Source organism: Gigantopelta aegis, chromosome 10 (genome assembly GCF_016097555.1).
Source record: "Gigantopelta aegis isolate Gae_Host chromosome 10, Gae_host_genome, whole genome shotgun sequence".
Taxonomy (NCBI): domain Eukaryota; kingdom Metazoa; phylum Mollusca; class Gastropoda; order Neomphalida; family Peltospiridae; genus Gigantopelta; species Gigantopelta aegis.
The window spans coordinates 37,387,877-37,410,556 of record NC_054708.1 but is presented as its reverse complement, the minus strand read 5'-3'; the positions used below and the strand labels follow the sequence as shown (position 1 = coordinate 37,410,556).

General features: G+C 36.9%; 1 protein-coding gene across 4 annotated transcripts in view; it reads left to right on the top strand.

Annotated features, from left to right (window-relative positions):
* Window positions 1-22,680, top strand: part of LOC121382728 (choline transporter-like protein 2) — a 117,740-nt gene that overhangs the window by 92,309 nt on the left and 2,751 nt on the right. For all 4 annotated transcript variants that reach the window (XM_041512286.1, XM_041512283.1, XM_041512285.1 and 1 more), the window contains 6 exons: window positions 346-474; window positions 13,447-13,516; window positions 16,161-16,234; window positions 19,395-19,465; window positions 20,026-20,114; window positions 22,476-22,560. In XM_041512286.1, coding sequence (XP_041368220.1) covers window positions 346-474; window positions 13,447-13,516; window positions 16,161-16,234; window positions 19,395-19,465; window positions 20,026-20,114; window positions 22,476-22,560 — 518 coding nt within the window. The remainder of the gene's footprint in view (window positions 1-345; window positions 475-13,446; window positions 13,517-16,160; window positions 16,235-19,394; window positions 19,466-20,025; window positions 20,115-22,475; window positions 22,561-22,680) is intronic.

The following is a 22,680-nucleotide window of genomic DNA, read 5'->3' as shown; positions in this document are numbered from 1 at the left end:
TGTAATGTTTATTACAGTACTAGTTGAAAAAAAGTTCTGAAATATAGTTAATTATTTTCCTGTAGTTCATGTATTAGTATATATAGTATATAGTCGTGGTCTTGTGGATTGGAAAACGTAACACAATTTTGTCGAACCAGATCAATGAATCTATGTACTATTAGCCCAATTTCCTGATAGTGTAAGTCTCCTTTCAGCAATATACTATTTCAGAATATGTAAAATGCTTTTAGAAAAATAAGATGAGTATTTGTATTTTTGTATACAATATCATGTTGGACATAAAGACAGTATAAGCTCTTTGTTGTTTGGTATTGTTTAAACCATTTGTGCTTTTATTTGTAGATATCATCTTGGAACACTCGCGTTTGGTTCATTAATCATCGCCATAGTGCAACTGATTCGACTGATGTTGGAATATGTAGATCAGAAACTTAAGGGGAGTGAAAACCCAGTGGCGAAATTCTTCATTAAGTGAGAACATAGTGTCACTATATAAAATAGTTAAATGAAAAAAAAATTCCTTCTTTATATACAATAGATAGCAAAATGCACTGTTGTATAAGCTTAGAAAGTAAAAATGATTCCCATTAAATACATGTGCATTACACTGAAATATCTATGAGTTAGAAATAGTGTACTATTTTAACTATATATATTACTTGATAGTTAATAATTCTGATGTATAAAATTTCTTTCCTCTTAAAATATATAGAGAGAATAGTTTAATGTGTGTCATGGATAACCAGTGTTATTTTTGTGTTAGTAGGTAAAGCTTTGTTGTTAAAATGTATGCTTTAAAAAGCTATAGATCAACATTTCATAAGATATCCTGTACGAGACTTGTGGGAGTAGCCAATAGTAAGTAACATTCTAGGCAAACAAATTATCTAACAGATTGAGTAGTAATTCCTCCCAGTCCTGTCAGAACAAACATTCAATTCTTGTGATTATATTAATAAGCTGGTTGTCATTTCATGAATGTTCAAGTATACACATCTATTAGTGTATCACCCTCCTAGATAGCTTATTATACTGATTGCATCACTATGAAGATCTTAGCTTAGTTTCACACCCAATCGCCGATGTATTTTTCGTGCTGGGGTGTCGTTAAACATTCATTCATTTATTCACTATGAAGATGTTAACGCTCAGCTAGTCGTGTTGTTGGAGCCATGGAATTTAAAGTTGATCTATAGGTCTATGTGATAAAGTTACACACACAATTTCAGGACCTTATCTGAAAGTCCTAAAAACTGTGAACTCACCATGAAACCCAAACTTGATCTCTAACTCGAAATGATAAAAGTATATGTTCAAGTTCAACTCAATATATTGACGCACTGCAATGGAAAGTGAAAAAACTGTGATGGTTCCAAAATATGTTAAGTTTTAGGACTCTGTAGCAAATGGGGAAATCTGCATGAAACTCAAGTGTTATATGTATGTGACGGAACATGCTCTTAATTTTGTTTCCGCCTGTGGCGATATTAATTGTTTTAGAGGGCCGTGTGCAGTTCCAATATGCACTTAAGCCCAGGTGGGCACTTTGTTACGAAATACCTCTGCGCGACGGTCATCGAGCTCTTTTTAATACACACCCAGACTAGATGCGGAGGCCATGTGGCCAGTAGTTACGTAATACCTCCGCGAGTGCGGTTTTTACGACTGTGATTTTGGCGACTAGGCGTCAGCAAGTCTGGCCATCTAAGAAAAATATGCCGGCTTGGTCGCTGTGGAAATATCACTTGATAGGTGGAGGACCGTGTTGTACCCCCAGGCGATATTTGGCTTTTATGATAAATAGCTAGGGTTTTAGAGATATGGGAGGGAAACATAGGAAGGCTTCCAAGGGGAACGTTGTCCATCCAGACTGGTAAATATATTATTTCTGCTCTGTTGTATAACCTTGATGTGATTGATGTGACTTTAAATATTTTAATACTGTATTATACCAATATTATTTAGACGGTGCTGCCGGTAATCTGACGCAGTAGACTTTAGGCTCACTGTTCTAATATATATAAAGCTTAACCAGTCATCCTAGAGGACCTAAGTAAACTGTAGGTTATTGTCTTTATTGTGATAGGTACCAGTATTAATTCTGTATTACAAGGTTACTGAATGAGTAGTTAAGGGTTAATTAAAAATTAACCAGTTAGGAATAGAGTTGTAATTCCTTTATTAATTAAGTTCCCCTGGAAGCGTTTCTCAATTATCACACGTGTGGGTGTTGTGTCACGGTGAAGTGATTACAATATTGTGTAAACTAGACACCTAGAGATTAACTAATTAAGTGATCAGTTCTGGGTTGTTATTATTTGTTGTTGTTAATTAACTACTGCGGCAGTACATTTGTCAGCATAGTATTAATACAGATTCCAAAGTGTATTGTGTTTTTGTTGTGTTTTCTAGTGAACTAAACGTGCTATATTACATATACTTTATATAAGATCTTATCTCTGATCATACCTAGACGAGCCACGTGGGTATAACTGCCCATTACAGAAAGATCTAATAGATAGACAGTTAGGAGAGATATTTGGATAATCGTGTTTCATTTAGTTACGGGTATTGTAGGATCCTCGTGACAGGAGTGAAAATTGGGGCGCTCGTCCCGGATCTGAAACGGGACATGCATATTTAAAAAAGTATTGTTTCTAAATGGGGGCTTTATAATTATTTTTACAAATAACTAGAAGTAGCAACGTTGTTCACTAGAAAATTAATTAATAATAAGTGCGTCATATCTAAACATGGATAAGAATTTGCTGGATAGGCCTACGCTCAGTGTAGTGGAGATTAAGCGAGCACGTAAGGCCGAGTTAGTTGAAATCGTGGGTGAGCGAGAAATTGATTTAACATCAGCTAAAACCTTAGGTGATATAAAGACAATTATTATGCAGGAAGTTTTTGGTGATAGGCCTGTTATGGAAGACAGTGAGATTGTTCCAGAGATAGAGATAAATGAGTTAAGTGTGGAACAACAATTAGCTTTTAAAAAACTTGAGTACGAAAGAGAAGAACATGCATTAGATAGAGAGAGAGATAGAGAAGATAGAGAGAGGGATAGAGAGAGGGATAGAGAGAGAGACAAAGAGAAGAGAGGGATAAAGAAGACAGAGAAAGAGAAGAGAGGGATAAAGAAGAGAGAGAGAGAGAAAAGAGAGAGATAGGGATAGAGAATTCCAGTTAGCAAAATTAAAAGTGGAACATGAGTTAAAATTGAATACTGAAGAAGTTAGACGAGAAGCAGGAAATGGGTTTACCATGTCGGAGGCTTATAGATCAGTGCCTGTATTTGATGACCAGGAGGTAGATATGTTCTTCCAACTTTTTGAACGGGCCGCTAAGCAGCTAAATTGGCCGCAGTCTAAGTGGACATTGTTAGCCGTGTCTAAGTTTAAGGGGAAGGCTAGTGTAGCTTATAATTCAATGAGTGATGAGCGAGCAAGTCAGTACGACCTAGTTACGGCGGCAGTGTTGAGGGCGTATGAATTACGACCTGAGGATTATCGCTTACGGTATAGCGAGTTGAGAAAAACGCAGGGTCAGTCTTATAGTGAGTTTGTGGCTAAGAAGGCAGGGAAGTTTGATAAATGGGTGGTGTCTCATCAGGTAGAGTCATATACCGAGTTACGGGAGTTGTTGATCTTACAGGACATTAAATATGGATTACCAGTTAGCTTACGTATTCATTTAGAGGATCGTGATGTCAAAAAGATAGAGGTGGCAGGCATAGTGGCAGATGATTACGTGTTAATACACAAAGCTCAGGCAGTACAGGGTAGCTCTTTACAACAGGGTGATAAGAAGAAATTTCAGCCAGGTTTTTCCCGGGAAAGTAACTATCGGGGAGAGTCATCTAGTTGGTCAGCTAGTCAGGCAAGGAATGTACCTGGTGGGCAAAGTAAGGATAAACCTGCATTATCAGCCAATGCACGGACTTTTTCGTCCACATTGCAGTTACTGTAAAAAGGATAACCATCTTGTCGGGGACTGTTTTAAAAGGAAACGCGATAATGCGCAAGTGGTCGGTTTAGTGAGGTCAGCTCCGCTAGCGAGAGAGTTAATGGTTAGTCCCATGGCATAAAAAGTAAACCCGTATGTGTCCACTGGTATGGTTTGTGATATGAAACAAGAATTGAGTCCTAAGGCAATATCAATCTGTCGAGATACTGGGTGTAGTCAGTCGCTGATAACGTCAGAGTGTTTAGCTGGTATTGAGAATTCAGATACAGGACGTAGTTTGGCCTTAACCTCGGTTACTGGAGAAAAAATGGTTGTCCGGTTACATAACGTTTTCTTGTGTTCGAAGTTTTGTGACGGGACCAGTCATTATGGGTGTTATGAAGGACTTGCCTGTTGAAAACATAGGAGTTTTGTTGGGTAATGATTTGACTAGTCAGTGTTGCCAGCCCCAAGGTGACAAATTGTTAATTGAAGACAGCCCTTTACCCATAAAAGAGTGTGAGGTTGATGAGGTTAGTTATCCTGCGTGTGTAATGACTAGGGCTATGGCCAGAACGGTAACACAAGACCCAGAGGATATTTGTGATTTGTCTGATATGTGTGTGAGCCATGAAATTGGAGTGGATGAGGTCATCAGTAAAATGGTAGATAAGTCAACTGAGGAATTAAATGTGGTGGAACCTGTTGACCTCCCGCAGAGGGGAAATGAACCAGTTGTGTTTGATAGAGGGGACTTACCTTGTAATAGACAAGAGTTAATCCTAGAGCAGGGGGCTGATCCAATTTTGTTGGCAGCTCGCACTACATTGTTAACTGAGGGAGTATTAATGAATAAAAGAGTTAGAGATAGGAGGTTGCCGGCGACCGAACTAGCTAGGAAGCAACTGAGCCATGCTCAGAGCAAAATAAAATCAGTGTTTGATAGGAAGGCTAGGAGTCGGGAATTTAAACCAGGGGATAAGGTGCTGCTGTACCTTCCCATTAAACGGGGTTCATTGCAGAACAGGTATTTCGGTCCCTATGTTGTGCACAAATGGGTTAATGAGACAGGGTATGTGATAAACACTCCTGATAGGGTTAGGAAAAGTAGGTATTGTCACATCAATTTGCTAAAAGGTTTTTTTGACAACTGCCGATAGTTCCAGAGTTGCCTGTCCAAATTGAGAGTCACTCAATTTCCTGTGATGATGTCAAGACTGCAGAGAACAAATTAACCAACAGCCAGATTATAGCAGACTTTAGCCCCCAGCAAGCAAAGTTGACTACGTTGAAACAAGACAATGTTTCCATTTGTCAGGACCTTCCAACGGTTACCAATACCTTAATCAAGGATGTGCGCTTGGAACCCAACGCTACACCGAGTCGACAGCATGCCTATCGGAGAAAAACGAAGTTCCAGTGGTCAGATGAATGCAAGAAGTCATTCAACCATCCTAAGCAGATGCTCTCCTCGTCTCCCGTGATGGCAGCACCAGACTACCGAATGCCTTTCAAGCTAGCTGTGGGTGCCAGAGACGTGGGAGCTGGAGCTGTGCTGTTCCAGGAAGACGAAAATGGACTGGAGCATCCTGTAAGTTTTTCTTCTCCAAAACGTTTGACAAACACCAGGTGAACTATTCCACTATAGAGAAGGAAGCTTTGGCCATGGTACAAGCTCTGAAGCATTTTCAGATCTACGTGAAATCGGCAGTGCATCAAGTGGTGGTCTTTACGGACCATAATCCGCTCACTTTCATTCACAGAATGAAAGCCACCAACCAGAGAGTTTTAAGATGGAGTCTTCTTCTGCAGGAATTCCCAATTACCATTGAACATATCAAGGGCACATCTAATGTGATCGCTGATGCCCTGTCCCGAAGTTGAACATTATGATAATGTGTTGACATTCTTGATTTCTGTTTTGTTTTTATATATTTCATTGTATACCAGGGACTCAGAGACTCAGTGTGATTACTGGTAGTCACCTTATTACTATGTGTTATAAATGCCCGGATGCATCGGTTAATGCACTTTTTGTTTTAATGTAGTATATTTCCCTATTCCTAGAGTAGAGGAAATATCCTTTTTGAGGTGGGTGTGTGTGACGGAACATGCTCTTAATTTTGTTTTCGCCTGTGGCGATATTAATTGTTTTAGAGGGCCGTGTGCAGTTCCAATATGCACGTAAGCCCAGGTGGGCACTTTGTTACGAAATACCTCTGCGCGACGGTCGTCGAGCTCTTTCTAATACACACCCAGACCAGATGCGGAGGCCATGTGGCCAGTAGTAACGTAATACCTCCGCGAGTGCGGTTTTTACGACCGTGATTTTGGCGACTAGGCGTCAGCAAGTCTGGTCATCTAAGAAAAATATGCCAGCTTGGTCGCTGTGGAAATATCACTTGATAGGGGGAGGACCGCGTTGTACCCCCAGGCGATATTCGGCTTTTATGATAAATAGCTAGGGTTTTAGAGATATGGGAGGGAAACATAGGAAGGCTTCCAAGGGGAACGTTGTCCATCCAGACTGGTAAATATATTATTTCTGCTCTGTTGTATAACCTTGATGTGATTGATGTGACTTTAAATATTTTAATACTGTATTATACCAATATTATTTAGACGGTGCTGCCGGTAATCTGACGCAGTAGACTTTAGGCTCACTGTTCTAATATATATAAAGCTTAACCAGTCATCCTAGAGGACCTAAGTAAACTGTAGGTTATTGTCTTTATTGTGATAGGTACCAGTATTAATTCTGTATTACAAGGTTACTGAATGAGTAGTTAAGGGTTAATTAAAAATTAACCAGTTAGGAATAGAGTTGTAATTCCTTTATTAATTAAGTTCCCCTGGAAGCGTTTCTCAATTATCACACGTGTGGGTGTTGTGTCACGGTGAAGTGATTACAATATTGTGTAAACTAGACACCTAGAGATTAACTAATTAAGTGATCAGTTCTGGGTTGTTATTATTTGTTGTTGTTAATTAACTACTGCGGCAGTACATTTGTCAGCATAGTATTAATACAGATTCCAAAGTGTATTGTGTTTTTGTTGTGTTTTCTAGTGAACTAAACGTGCTATATTACATATACTTTATATAAGATCTTATCTCTGATCATACCTAGACGAGCCACGTGGGTATAACTGCCCATTACAGAAAGATCTAATAGATAGACAGTTAGGAGAGATATTTGGATAATCGTGTTTCATTTAGTTACGGGTATTGTAGGATCCTCGTGACAGGAGTGAAAATTGGGGCGCTCGTCCCGGATCTGAAACGGGACATGCATATTTAAAAAAGTATTGTTTCTAAATGGGGGCTTTATAATTATTTTTACAAATAACTAGAAGTAGCAACGTTGTTCACTAGAAAATTAATTAATAATAAGTGCGTCATATCTAAACATGGATAAGAATTTGCTGGATAGGCCTACGCTCAGTGTAGTGGAGATTAAGCGAGCACGTAAGGCCGAGTTAGTTGAAATCGTGGGTGAGCGAGAAATTGATTTAACATCAGCTAAAACCTTAGGTGATATAAAGACAATTATTATGCAGGAAGTTTTTGGTGATAGGCCTGTTATGGAAGACAGTGAGATTGTTCCAGAGATAGAGATAAATGAGTTAAGTGTGGAACAACAATTAGCTTTTAAAAAACTTGAGTACGAAAGAGAAGAACATGCATTAGATAGAGAGAGAGATAGAGAAGATAGAGAGAGGGATAGAGAGAGGGATAGAGAGAGAGAGAAAGAGAAGAGAGGGATAAAGAAGACAGAGAAAGAGAAGAGAGGGATAAAGAAGAGAGAGAGAGAGAAAAGAGAGAGATAGGGATAGAGAATTCCAGTTAGCAAAATTAAAAGTGGAACATGAGTTAAAATTGAATACTGAAGAAGTTAGACGAGAAGCAGGAAATGGGTTTACCATGTCGGAGGCTTATAGATCAGTGCCTGTATTTGATGACCAGGAGGTAGATATGTTCTTCCAACTTTTTGAACGGGCCGCTAAGCAGCTAAATTGGCCGCAGTCTAAGTGGACATTGTTAGCCGTGTCTAAGTTTAAGGGGAAGGCTAGTGTAGCTTATAATTCAATGAGTGATGAGCGAGCAAGTCAGTACGACCTAGTTACGGCGGCAGTGTTGAGGGCGTATGAATTACGACCTGAGGATTATCGCTTACGGTATAGCGAGTTGAGAAAAACGCAGGGTCAGTCTTATAGTGAGTTTGTGGCTAAGAAGGCAGGGAAGTTTGATAAATGGGTGGTGTCTCATCAGGTAGAGTCATATACCGAGTTACGGGAGTTGTTGATCTTACAGGACATTAAATATGGATTACCAGTTAGCTTACGTATTCATTTAGAGGATCGTGATGTCAAAAAGATAGAGGTGGCAGGCATAGTGGCAGATGATTACGTGTTAATACACAAAGCTCAGGCAGTACAGGGTAGCTCTTTACAACAGGGTGATAAGAAGAAATTTCAGCCAGGTTTTTCCCGGGAAAGTAACTATCGGGGAGAGTCATCTAGTTGGTCAGCTAGTCAGGCAAGGAATGTACCTGGTGGGCAAAGTAAGGATAAACCTGCATTATCAGCCAATGCACGGACTTTTCGTCCACATTGCAGTTACTGTAAAAAGGATAACCATCTTGTCGGGGACTGTTTTAAAAGGAAACGCGATAATGCGCAAGTGGTCGGTTTAGTGAGGTCAGCTCCGCTAGCGAGAGAGTTAATGGTTAGTCCCATGGCATAAAAAGTAAACCCGTATGTGTCCACTGGTATGGTTTGTGATATGAAACAAGAATTGAGTCCTAAGGCAATATCAATCTGTCGAGATACTGGGTGTAGTCAGTCGCTGATAACGTCAGAGTGTTTAGCTGGTATTGAGAATTCAGATACAGGACGTAGTTTGGCCTTAACCTCGGTTACTGGAGAAAAAATGGTTGTCCGGTTACATAACGTTTTCTTGTGTTCGAAGTTTGTGACGGGACCAGTCATTATGGGTGTTATGAAGGACTTGCCTGTTGAAAACATAGGAGTTTTGTTGGGTAATGATTTGACTAGTCAGTGTTGCCAGCCCCAAGGTGACAAATTGTTAATTGAAGACAGCCCTTTACCCATAAAAGAGTGTGAGGTTGATGAGGTTAGTTATCCTGCGTGTGTAATGACTAGGGCTATGGCCAGAACGGTAACACAAGACCCAGAGGATATTTGTGATTTGTCTGATATGTGTGTGAGCCATGAAATTGGAGTGGATGAGGTCATCAGTAAAATGGTAGATAAGTCAACTGAGGAATTAAATGTGGTGGAACCTGTTGACCTCCCGCAGAGGGGAAATGAACCAGTTGTGTTTGATAGAGGGGACTTACCTTGTAATAGACAAGAGTTAATCCTAGAGCAGGGGGCTGATCCAATTTTGTTGGCAGCTCGCACTACATTGTTAACTGAGGGAGTATTAATGAATAAAAGAGTTAGAGATAGGAGGTTGCGGCGACCGAACTAGCTAGGAAGCAACTGAGCCATGCTCAGAGCAAAATAAAATCAGTGTTTGATAGGAAGGCTAGGAGTCGGGAATTTAAACCAGGGGATAAGGTGCTGCTGTACCTTCCCATTAAACGGGGTTCATTGCAGAACAGGTATTTCGGTCCCTATGTTGTGCACAAATGGGTTAATGAGACAGGGTATGTGATAAACACTTCTGATAGGGTTAGGAAAAGTAGGTATTGTCACATCAATTTGCTAAAAGGTTTTTTTGACAACTGCCGATAGTTCCAGAGTTGCCTGTCCAAATTGAGAGTCACTCAATTTCCTGTGATGACGTCAAGACTGCAGAGAACAAATTAACCAACAGCCAGATTATAGCAGACTTTAGCCCCCAGCAAGCAAAGTTGACTACGTTGAAACAAGACAATGTTTCCATTTGTCAGGACCTTCCAACGGTTACCAATACCTTAATCAAGGATGTGCGCTTGGAACCCAACGCTACACCGAGTCGACAGCATGCCTATCGGAGAAAAACGAAGTTCCAGTGGTCAGATGAATGCAAGAAGTCATTCAACCATCCTAAGCAGATGCTCTCCTCGTCTCCCGTGATGGCAGCACCAGACTACCGAATGCCTTTCAAGCTAGCTGTGGGTGCCAGAGACGTGGGAGCTGGAGCTGTGCTGTTCCAGGAAGACGAAAATGGACTGGAGCATCCTGTAAGTTTCTTCTCCAAAACGTTTGACAAACACCAGGTGAACTATTCCACTATAGAGAAGGAAGCTTTGGCCATGGTACAAGCTCTGAAGCATTTTCAGATCTACGTGAAATCGGCAGTGCATCAAGTGGTGGTCTTTACGGACCATAATCCGCTCACTTTCATTCACAGAATGAAAGCCACCAACCAGAGAGTTTTAAGATGGAGTCTTCTTCTGCAGGAATTCCCAATTACCATTGAACATATCAAGGGCACATCTAATGTGATCGCTGATGCCCTGTCCCGAAGTTGAACATTATGATAATGTGTTGACATTCTTGATTTCTGTTTTGTTTTTATATATTTCATTGTATACCAGGGACTCAGAGACTCAGTGTGATTACTGGTAGTCACCTTATTACTATGTGTTATAAATGCCCGGATGCATCGGTTAATGCACTTTTTGTTTTAATGTAGTATATTTCCCTATTCCTAGAGTAGAGGAAATATCCTTTTTGAGGTGGGTGTGTGTGACGGAACATGCTCTTAATTTTGTTTTCGCCTGTGGCGATATTAATTGTTTTAGAGGGCCGTGTGCAGTTCCAATATGCACGTAAGCCCAGGTGGGCACTTTGTTACGAAATACCTCTGCGCGACGGTCGTCGAGCTCTTTCTAATACACACCCAGACCAGATGCGGAGGCCATGTGGCCAGTAGTAACGTAATACCTCCGCGAGTGCGGTTTTTACGACCGTGATTTTGGCGACTAGGCGTCAGCAAGTCTGGTCATCTAAGAAAAATATGCCAGCTTGGTCGCTGTGGAAATATCACTTGATAGGGGGAGGACCGCGTTGTACCCCCAGGCGATATTCGGCTTTTATGATAAATAGCTAGAGTTTTAGAGATATGGGAGGGAAACATAGGAAGGCTTCTAGGGGGAACGTTGTCCGTCCGGACTGGTAAATATATTATTTCTGCTCTGTTGTATAACCTTGATGTGATTGATGTGACTTTAAATATTTTAATACTGTATTATACCAATATTATTTAGATGGTGCTGCTGGTAATCTGACACAGTAGACTGTAGGCTCACTGTTCTAATATATATAAAGCTTAACCAGTCATCCTAGAGGACCTAGGTAAACTGTAGGTTATTGTTTTTATTGTGATAGGTACCAGTATTAATTCTGTATTACAATGTTACTGAATGAGTAGTTAAGGGTTAATTAAAAATTAACCAGTTAGGAATAGAGTTGTAATTCCTTTATTAATTAAGTTCCCCTGGAAGTGTTTCTCAATTATCACACATGTGGGTGTTGTGTCACGGTGAAGTGGTTACAATATTGTGTAAACTAGACACCTAGAGATTAACTAATTAAGTGATCAGTTCTGGGTTGTTATTATTTGTTGTTGTTAATTAACTACTGCGGCAGTACATTTGTCAGCGTAGTATTAATACAGATTCCAAAGTGTATTGTGTTTTTGTTGTGTTTTCTAGTGAACTGAACGTGCTATATTACATATACTTTATATAAGATCTTATCTCTGATCATACCTAGATGAGCCACGCGGGTATAACTGCCCGTTACAGAGAGATCTAATAGATAGACAGTTTGGAGAGATATTTGGATAATCGTGTTTCATTTAGTTACGGGTATTGTAGGATCCCCGTGACAATGTATCTCTTTATCATAAAGCTATATGCAAATTACTGGCTTAATATATTGAGGCATTGCAAAAAAAGCCTCTGGAAAACCATTTGCAGGCCAGGGCAGATTATTGTTTCATTTCATTTGGAATTATTATTTTAAGTATATAAAAACTTTGAAAACAATTTGGATACAAAAATGAGAAAATAAAGATCCAAAATGGAAACCTCTTTTTCCACGTTTGTAAAATTGCTCGATTTGGTAAACATTATCTCAAACATGTTTAAGAAATATATAATTTCTTTTGGGAAGATTGTATCATTGCTTTTTATGGTTTCTCAACATCAGTTAAAGTATTATCATTTAAAGAATGGATGGATGGATGGATGGATGGATGGATGGATGTTTAACGACACCCCAGCACGATACATTGGGTGTCAAACTATCATTTGAAGATATTTTTTTCTAAATCAATATTCTACAATTCCCATGTAAAAATAGATAACATTCTAACAAAAATAATGTCTTCAGAAAGATATCTCATCTGATCTTGTAAAAACATAGAAACTTTTATTGCTTAACGGAATTCAAATACATCTTTGACTTAGTTACGTTTCTTTCGTGCTGGGGTGTCATTAAACATTCATTCATTCATTTATTGTTATGATCCTAATTGATCGGCCATTTATTTTAAGCTTTTCATTACAATGCAAAATGATATATGTATACATATATGACATTAATTCAATACTTAAGGTAGATGCAATCATGTTGACTTTATATTTTGGTAATGTTTTGGGGTTTTCTTGCTAGCGTAGTTCCTATGATATGCAGGTCGCCAAGTATGTATGAATCCGATGTGGCATGTTTCTGATCAAACGTCCAATACTTAATTATACGGGGCACATTTGGCTGGCTGATGCCAACTTAGAGAATACCCACAGCTCGGAGAAATAGCCCAATCCTAGACCAACCGCACATCAGGCAAGCGCTATATCACTAGGCTACTATCGTGCACTTATTTGGCAGGGTTTTTTGCCTTGTTCCATTCAATAATTATTGAAAGGAAATATCTTTGAAAGCTATGTTTTATTTTTCACACCAATAATATGGCCAAGAAGATTACAATACCCAGTGGTTGTACGACATCGAATGAAACATATGTAAAAAAAGCCATCAGTACGCAGCAGCCTTCAAACTTTCACAAATAAATTTTAACACAATTATAATATTATTATTAATATTATTATATATATAATTTTTTCTCTCTCAAATATAATTCACGGTTGCAAGGCCACACTTTCATAAATCCAACAAAGGTATTAAATCATCTAAAGCATCACACATAGACTGGATGCGGTGCGTGCGTGCGGTCCGATTAAAAAATCGAAATACATTACTTTGAATGAGAGGGTCTAGATTGGGTGTGTGCGATGCGTGCGTCTCAAAACGCATTCGGCCAGCCGCAATGATTAATTGTATATGGTGTATATGCCCAAAACGCAAACTGCAGATGCAACAGTCGCATCCAGTCACATGATTTGCTAAGTTACGTTCAGTGTCTTAATTTCCAACTGTCCTGTGAACTGTCCAGCATTATATTATATATAAAATTATAATACTTATATTCTAATAAAATACTGTTTGAATGATTTTTTTCTTCTTTTAATTTCAGATGCATGAAGTGTTTCTTTTGGTGTTTGGAAAAATTCCTCAAATTTATCAACAAAAATGCATACATTATGGTGAGATATTTATTTAATTCGCTATACTGGAGAAGTACACTGAAACTTTTCGTAAACATAATACTCAAGTCGAATTGTTATGTGTGCTATATTGTTGTTTCGGTTATTTCCTCAGAAACCCCTTGTAGAGAACACTGTATGATATCTGTGGTATCATATGGTGATTCGCCACCTAATTGTTCTATGATGTATAAGTTAAGAGTGCGAGCGCAAGGTTGGTAAATTGATTTTTTTTTAAATTTTTTTTTAATTATTTGCAACCTCATTTTCAAAATATGTAAGATATAAAATATTACGGTTGTGTCCTTAAATACAATTTATCTTATAAGTTTAGTTTTTTTTTAAACGCAATATTATCTCCTTAGAAAGTTGCAATTAGTCGAGTTTTTAATATCAGATACTTGAATAGCAAACAAAATAAAACATAAAATTTAAAGTTTGTTTTGTTTAACGACACCACTAGAGTACATTGATTTATTAGTCATATGCTATTGGATGTCAGAGATTTGTAATTTTTGACATATAGTCTTAGAGAGGAAACCCCCTGCATTGTTCAGTTAGTAGCAAGGGATCTTTTATATACACTATCCCACAGACAGGATAGCACATACCACAGCCATTTTGATATACCAGTCGTGGTGCATCGGCTAGAGCGAGAAATAGCCCAATAGGCTCACCTATAAAAACATTATTCATGACTGATTTGGAAAAAAGGAAGATTCTAGTATAAGGGTGAATTTAGTTTTTTACTTCTAAGTTTGCCCTGTTATGTCAGCACATTTTTCTCATTACAAGCTCAAACTTGTTTCAATATTTTCTTATTATGTCTCCAAACTGAATCAGGTTTTCTAACAATCTTTTGGCTTTGCTAAGTATAAATTAAGATCAAAATCTAAGACATATGAAAACTAGCTTTATTTTAATTATGTTTTAGATTTGATTATTTTTAAGGTGCCATCACAAAAGAAATCAAGGTTGAAGTAATGCTAAATTTGTCAAAAATTCAATGGGTTTGTGTTTGTATATAGTGTTCACTAGCCGATAGTTTTACTGTCGTAAATTTCAAGCTCACAAATATGAACACACGTAAAGAAGGTGAAGGTTATTTTGAAATTGAAAGGTATGTCTATAACGGTTTTCAAATGGTTGTCGTCTTCCGAATATACACAGTCGAGCACTGTTGTGTTGATCATGCTTGAATTGATATATTGATATAACTGGCCAGTTCTGTATTAAGTATCATGTTTTTAACTCGGTTGGGTCCCAACTTACATTTTTATTTGGAAAAATATTTCTATCTGTCGATATTAATATTATGTGTTAAAATCAAATATTTTAAAATGTAGATATGAATTGCGCGATCTAGAATGAAAGCCGTACTAGTATTATGAGCACGGAACCAACCGTGAAAAACATCGCTGACATTTGACTGGAAACAAATATGATTTGTAATTACTATAAGAGTTCACATGTGAGATGAATGAATGAAGGTATCTAAAACACTGAACAAGGTCACATCCAACTTAAAAAAACCCACCCAACAACACGGTAGCAGACGATGATTGTTACAAATAGCAACTATAGTCATCTGAAATTGAGGACAAGTAAAAGTAGGTTAATTAGATGTTCATTAACAAGAAGCCAGTGATATCGCTGCTTGTTCAGTGACAACAACGTTCTCGCGATTAGTGAAGAGATCGGAGAATGACTGTGTCACTTCAGGGCAACATAATGTGCCAATGACAGCTTATCACCTATGCTCCCATGTTAGACAACAGCATTGTCAAAGAGGTGTTAGCTGCCCGTGGCCCTGATGTATCGGAACTTGATGGAGAGACTGTCCCGGGAAATAACGAGGCGTCTGATCTGCCACTGCCGCCAGGTGCTGTCGAAGGCTGTGATGCCTCAACCCAATACGATTGATTTTTATATATCACACACTACTGATAAAGAAATGTCAACTTTCACAGCATAAACAAATTCATTGGGTTAAATTTAAAAAAAAGGTATGATTCGATAAAAATAAATTTATATAATCGTTTTGAAATATGACATTTATTGTTTGTTTATATTTATTTACATACTTAACTGAATGTTTGAGTCAATATTTGGTTAACTTGATATTTTTATTTTGTCCCCACGATATAGACACAACGGTGCTCGACTGTATTCCATTTCGCACTCATATTATTTAGTGTGCATCAAATGAACAAACACAAATGCTTAACATGCTAATACCGATATTCATAAATACACGAGCCAATATTATTAATAACACTGAGCAACAAAAACAATTGAGTTTTAAAGATTTTTATACTGAAAATAAACCTGAACCAACCTCATTAAATACGAAAATTATTTTTAAAACTACTTGTACATGTACATACAATGTGTAATGTGGACGTTTAGATTTGTTGAAACAGCTATGACAAAGAGAATATACAGCACAGCTGTTCACACACACACAGAGACACACACAACACACACACATACACACACACACACACATACACACACACACACACACACACACACACACATATATATATATCGTTTATACATATGTTTATCGATATACATGTACTACTATGATGTAGTTGTGATTAGACGTGGAATCATACAAATATATTTGCTTAATTTTCAGACCGCAGTTTATGGAAGAAATTTCTGTATGGCAGCGAAAGATGCATTTTTCTTAATTCTAAGGAATATTGTTAGGTTGGTATGAAATTTCCCATATAGCTTGACATACATGTACTTAAAAAGGTACTCACACCACATTTTCAATTATAATTAAAACTAGTCTGATTTTATAGATACAGATACGGATACAGATACATGTACATACATACACATACATACATAGATAACATTATTAATACAGATTATTATTGTGGCAACTAAGAATACATAGAGGATACACACTTTAATCAGAAGTAAATAGTCAGTTATAACGGGGAAAAAGAAGGGTTTTTAGGGTCAATATTTGGGTTCTAGTTTTGTAATAGCCAAATTTTTTAAAATTTAATATAACAATCAATATTATAATTGTAAAATACCCCATTTATCTGTGAAGCAGTCTTCATTTTCTGAGTAAATATATTTTTTGATATTTCTGTAATATTTTATTCTAGTAACAACTTCATAAAAAATGTGACATAATTTAACTAATTCGTGACATATTTGACTGAATGGATTCTACATAAATATTATATATACATTTACAGGTATGTTATTTTTAATTTTTCTGAGAATAGTATCTTTCCAAAATAAATATGAACTATTTTTCGCTAATCTAGATGACAGACTTTTTTTTAATTTAAATTTAACAGTTTCCGAAGTCGTATAGTAGAACGTTTGTGAGTTTTTGCCATAAGCCATCAGATGTTAACAGTCTTTTAATCCAAGTTTCTTTCAAGTATCTACAGAAGGCTAATGGATCGATCATCTTAAGACCTCCATTTTTATAGTTATTATTATGCATACCTTTTTTTTTTATCTCGTTTTCTGCTCCAGATAAATCTGTAGAATTGTGCATTCAGTTATTTGAAAAATTCTTTATCGGCATCAGGAAGAACTGCAAATAAGTGTATAAAAAGTGAAGAATTTACGATTTAATTATAGTTATTTTGCCATTAATAGTCAATGCATTGAATGACTATGAAAGTAGTATTCTGCTTTAGACAGTTGATTTCGAAGTGAAGAGTGTACATGTTACGAAAATCTGTAGAGAATATTTTGCCAAGGATTTTAAACGGGTCTTTAGACCAATACAGTGGAATATGTGGACATAGTCTATTGCGTGAAGTTATTTTGGAACCAATCCTAATGACTACACATTTATCTAAATTAATCTTCAACTCTGAGCAGATTGCAAAATTTTAAAGAATTTTGAATAATTCTGTGGACCTTTTTTCAGATTCATCTAAAGTGAAATTAGCGTCGTCAACATACTAATGTTATATGTTATATTTCAAATTGTTAATATGTATGCCATTAATATCTTTATGTGATTTAATTGCACTGCAACCGTCTTTAAAAAGAAATAGTTTTACCCATTTTTGAACTTCAGTTATTAGCAACAAACCAGGAATTTTATTTAGTTCACAGAACTCCGTAATATCATATAAAATTCTAGTATTTTACCAATAAAATGTCCCTTTAGAAATCCAGTTTGTGATTCGCTTCTTATATTCATGAGAACCTTTTTCATTTTGCAGGCAGTAGTAGTGTAATTGATCGCCAGAAACACAATAATATCTCTTGAATTATTTTTTACAATTGGATTTTAAATAAAGATCAAACGTCGATATCTGTCAATAGGACAATCAAAATGAGCATTAGTTTGGAAAGCACTACAGAGGGATATTTGTGTTGCCGGTTTTTGTTATGCAAATAGCTCTCTATACATGTATATTGACAGAAAAAATAGCTTGCATTCAGAACATACAGAGATTTGTTTTAAATTGAAAAACAAATTGACATTTGGTATGGTATGGTATCGTATAGTATGGTATAGGGATTAACGTGCACATTCAGAGCAAGCTGTTTTAGCACATGCCTGTCATGGGCATAGGTGCCGGCTTCGGCCAGCTCTTCCGTCCAGGACAGGAAAGGTTTAGAGTGGGTGGGAGAAGGGGCCGACTGCACTGGCAGGTGCAAGGGAGCATCAGTAACCCGACTTGGGTCGGTAACAGGCGGGGTGGGGGGTTGGTGCTATGGAATTTGGAATGTCCCATAGAATTAATGCCAAAGGGAAAAAGGTGAGCAATTTGAATGAAGGAAATTTGGCACATTTTGTATCGGTCCGCCGAATTGGAAAGGGGAACTATATATGTTTAGGAACTTAGTTTGCTGAGATTAGCTCGTCTTTATCCATTTTAGGTGAAGGATTATATATGAAATAGTTGGGGCTTGAGTTTGTTTTTATGGGTATGTAAAGAAAAAACAATACTGAATAAGAATTAAAAGTAATATTAGCACTCTACAACAAACTTCGGCTTTAAATGATTGAACAGGATCCTCTTTTATGACGAGATATAGCGCTACGGTCACCTTAAGGGGCGTTCACATCATGTGATTAGTCACACTGACTTGTCACATGCGATCGAATCGTACTGAGAGAACACCTAAATCGTATACATTCCACTTTTTGCAGGGCCGAATAGGGCCAACATTTCGGTGCGACTAATCACATAATAGAAATGCTGCTTGAAGCATATAGCTACCTTTTGCACTTAAGGTGATCTTAGCTATAAGAAGGCTTCGTAACACAGAGACAAGACAATACTTTATTTACACACGGGCCGTTGCACATGGCATAGAATGAATATATACATAAACATTTTGTTATATACATGTAACAAGATGGTCAACAGTAAATACATTAATTACGATACATACGCACAAACACAAACACAAACATATCAATAATACAGATATTTAACACAGATATACGGGTATCCAAGTACTTATAAACGAATATATTGTTAAAAGTATATATGGTACAGTACATAATGGTAATATTTTATTAAATATTTTTGGTTTTGATGGTGTAGTCGGGGGCGATTAAATTCATTAATTACAATCTGTAACGATGACAATAGTATTGTTGTATGTTGTATGATATTGTTTACGGGAATTAAAGAAATACCAAGTCCACACAATATTCTGATGTGAGCTTAGAAAAGAATACATGTATATATCTAACAGTACACACACGGTTACAAGGTGAAGCACCGGCGTATTTGTAGTGACACTTGTATGTTTACTGAACTGATATGGTGCTACCACAATGTAGCCTAGTGATTTCGCACTGTGCATATGTTTGAATGCATGCACGTGTTTGTATATAATTATGTATATTTTATTATTTTAGGGTTGTTGTTATTGACAAGATCACAGATTTTCTTTTGTTCATCGGCAAGCTGGTTGTTGTTTTTGCTATGGGTAAGATATCTAAACGGTATTACACAGTAGTGTACAGTTAAAATATTATACATAAATCATCTCATAGTATATAGAAAGGATTTTCCATATTTAAGAGTGCTATACTCTGGTAAGCTGGCGGACCTCTCATCTTGATTGCTAACTGGTCTCAAACAACACCCTACTCAGCTAGCTTGTAGCTTTAACGCCCTGGTAAACTGGCGGACCTCTCGTCTTGATTGCTAGTTAGTTTCAAACAGCAGCCTACTAAGCTAGTTTTTAGCTGGCATATCCAATCAAAATAAAAGTATACATAACTTGTGAAGCTTGATTTATATACATCCATACAAACATATGTATTATTATTAGTATTAGTATTATTATTATTATATTAACAGCACGTGTGTGTATGCGTGTAACATAAATATTAAACATTAATATCAAAATACAGGCAATTGTATAACGCTGGGTCGGCGGCTTGTTTCTTACTCGTGGGATAGTCTTAGTAGAGCATTCTTGAATATTCGAATATAAGTTGTTGTTTTTTTCTATAATAGATGCACTATTGTTTATTATTCCAGGAACAGCAGCATTCTTTTTCTTTGATGGACGTATACCTTACCTTAACACCTACACACCAACACTGAATTTCTACCTAGTACCAATTGTTGTAAGTAATATATTTAAAGGAATGCGAGTATTGCACCAAAGTGAAATAGTTTTATTAGGTAATTTATATGTATAAACTGTAACGTGTTTATATTCAATGAAGGTTCAGACACGTCCATCCCACACCCACTCTCTAGCAAGGCCAGTGGCTGGGCATGAGACAGGAGAGTATTTACATCATAGGGGCAAATTTGACATTTTAGAAAAAAGTGGAGGGGAAGTAATATAGAGCGTCATCCACAGAATAAAGGGTTATAATTATAATAAAATTAATTATTATGATGCAAGATTTTAATCGGGCACTTGCCAAAAAGAATGAGAAAAATATATAATAAATTTTTAATAATATACCTTAATGTGCCTTGTAGTGTTATGGATGGAAAGGGTTGGGCCTTAGGCCTTGGGCCACAAAAATAGTATCGTGACAACAGTTTGATGAGTACCAATCATATTCGGGGCTTCAGTGTGGCAATATGGTTGGGAAGGGATGGGAGGCCAGTCAAAACAAGACAAAAACAATGGCCGAAACCGCCAACACCCTACCCCCTCCCTACAAACACACAGATGCCCAACTGTCGTCTAGATAGTTGACGTATATATTGTTTGACATTGAAGTGGTTGTTGATGAGAAAAAAGAAGGATAGCTGATTTATTTATGAGCAGGATTTGTATGTCTGGTTGATAATTTCGGCGGGAGCGAAACGTACCAGGAAGATGCAGGGACAGGAGCGACGAGCCTCAACTGTGATCCAGAAGTGCGTGCATTTTCAGTCGTCCTGTCGATTCTGTAACCACAAACAGGTCTTAACACCCTAACTGTAACCCCGTAAAGACAAATACTAAAATACTTCTCATAATGTAAAAACCTAATATATACAGTCAGTGGATATCAGGAAGCAGTAAAGTGTCACTGTCAGATGTCATGTAACTCACACATCAAACATAGTAAATCAAACTATAAAACTGCATATTAAAATAAATTAAAGTTAAAATGTAAACATAACAAAATTACATTTTAAACCAATTCTAATTGGTATATAACGTATATAGGTGTATACATTAATCAGAAATTTTATTTAATGATCAAATGATGGCAAACAAGATGGCGGAAAAACCAAATGGCGGCTATTTGACATAAAATCGACATCCGAGTGTTATGAAGGGCATTAATTATTTGCTGCCATAAATGCGAGAAAATATCCAAGATAAAGTTGGTTTTGTTTAATGACACCACGAGATAACATTAATTTATTAATCATCGGCTATTGGGTGTCAACTATTTGGTAATTTTGACATATAGTTTTAGAGAGGAAACCCGCTATATCTTTTCATTAGTAGCAAGGGATCTTTTGTAAGCACCATCCCACAGACCGGATATCACATACCATAGCCTTTGATAAGCCAGTCATGGTGCACTGGCTGGAACAAGAAATAGTCTAATATGTGTCACTAAATCAGGAAAACTTGCATCTCTCAACTTGTATGTTAATGATAGAACATTTCGTACTTTGTCCACACTATCTATATTGTCTGGCCATACACTTTACAAATTAATTGTTCAAAGCATTCTTAGAGTCCTTCAGTTTTCCTTAAAAAAGCATAGCATATAAATAGTATCTCTGCATCTCAGAGTAGTGTTAAGAGGTATGTTTCCAATATTATATTTCTAGGAATGGGTTTGTACCATTCTGAAATACACCACCCCTTAATGGTCAAAACAGAATACATCAGTTTTTCAATTTGTTTTGTAGCCAGATGTTCCTCATTAGCAACCAAGGCATTATTTATACTTCACACAAAATATTTTATTTATTAGAATGCTACATAATTATATAGTTACTAACTTTTTTCACTTTGAACCCATGGTGGTATTGTGGTAAAGAAATACATTTTCTGCTTACAAAACGCCTGCAGAGATGGTCCAAATTGCAGTTGTAATACTAACCTTCAGTCACCCATAGCTACGATTGTTTTGTCAAACAGAGACCTTGTTTTTTAAAAAAACCCACCCACCCAGTCTTCTTCAGATTGGACAATATATTATTTACCTCATTCCAGAAACTCGAATACCCGTAACCAGTTGACAATTCGCAACATCCCATTAATTCTTTTGTGCAAATTCTAGTCCTAATTTTCACTTTTTTTTCTCCAAACTCTTCATTCTTGTCCAAAGAATTTTGAAGTGTTTGGTGAAAATTGAAGAACCAAGTAAGCACGGCAAGGACCTATAAAAGAGTTTTCAACAACTTTTTAAATTTATCAATAATCTGGTTATGGTATTTCAACTTTAGATACGTATTCACAGTAGGGTTAGCTGAAAATATATAGTTTATAAAAGTGTATCATCTGTTATTGTTTTCAGATTGTGATAATTGGATCATTTGTGATAGTCACATGTTTCTTCAGCGTCTATGAGATGGCAGTGGACACTATATTCCTGTGTTTCTGTAAGTTGAATCAATTGAGGGTTTTTTATCTAAATAAACAAAAGGTGTATTCTCTTCAAGTTAACAGTAATTTACTTTTAATACAAAGTATCTTTTCATTGCATTTACATAATACAAATA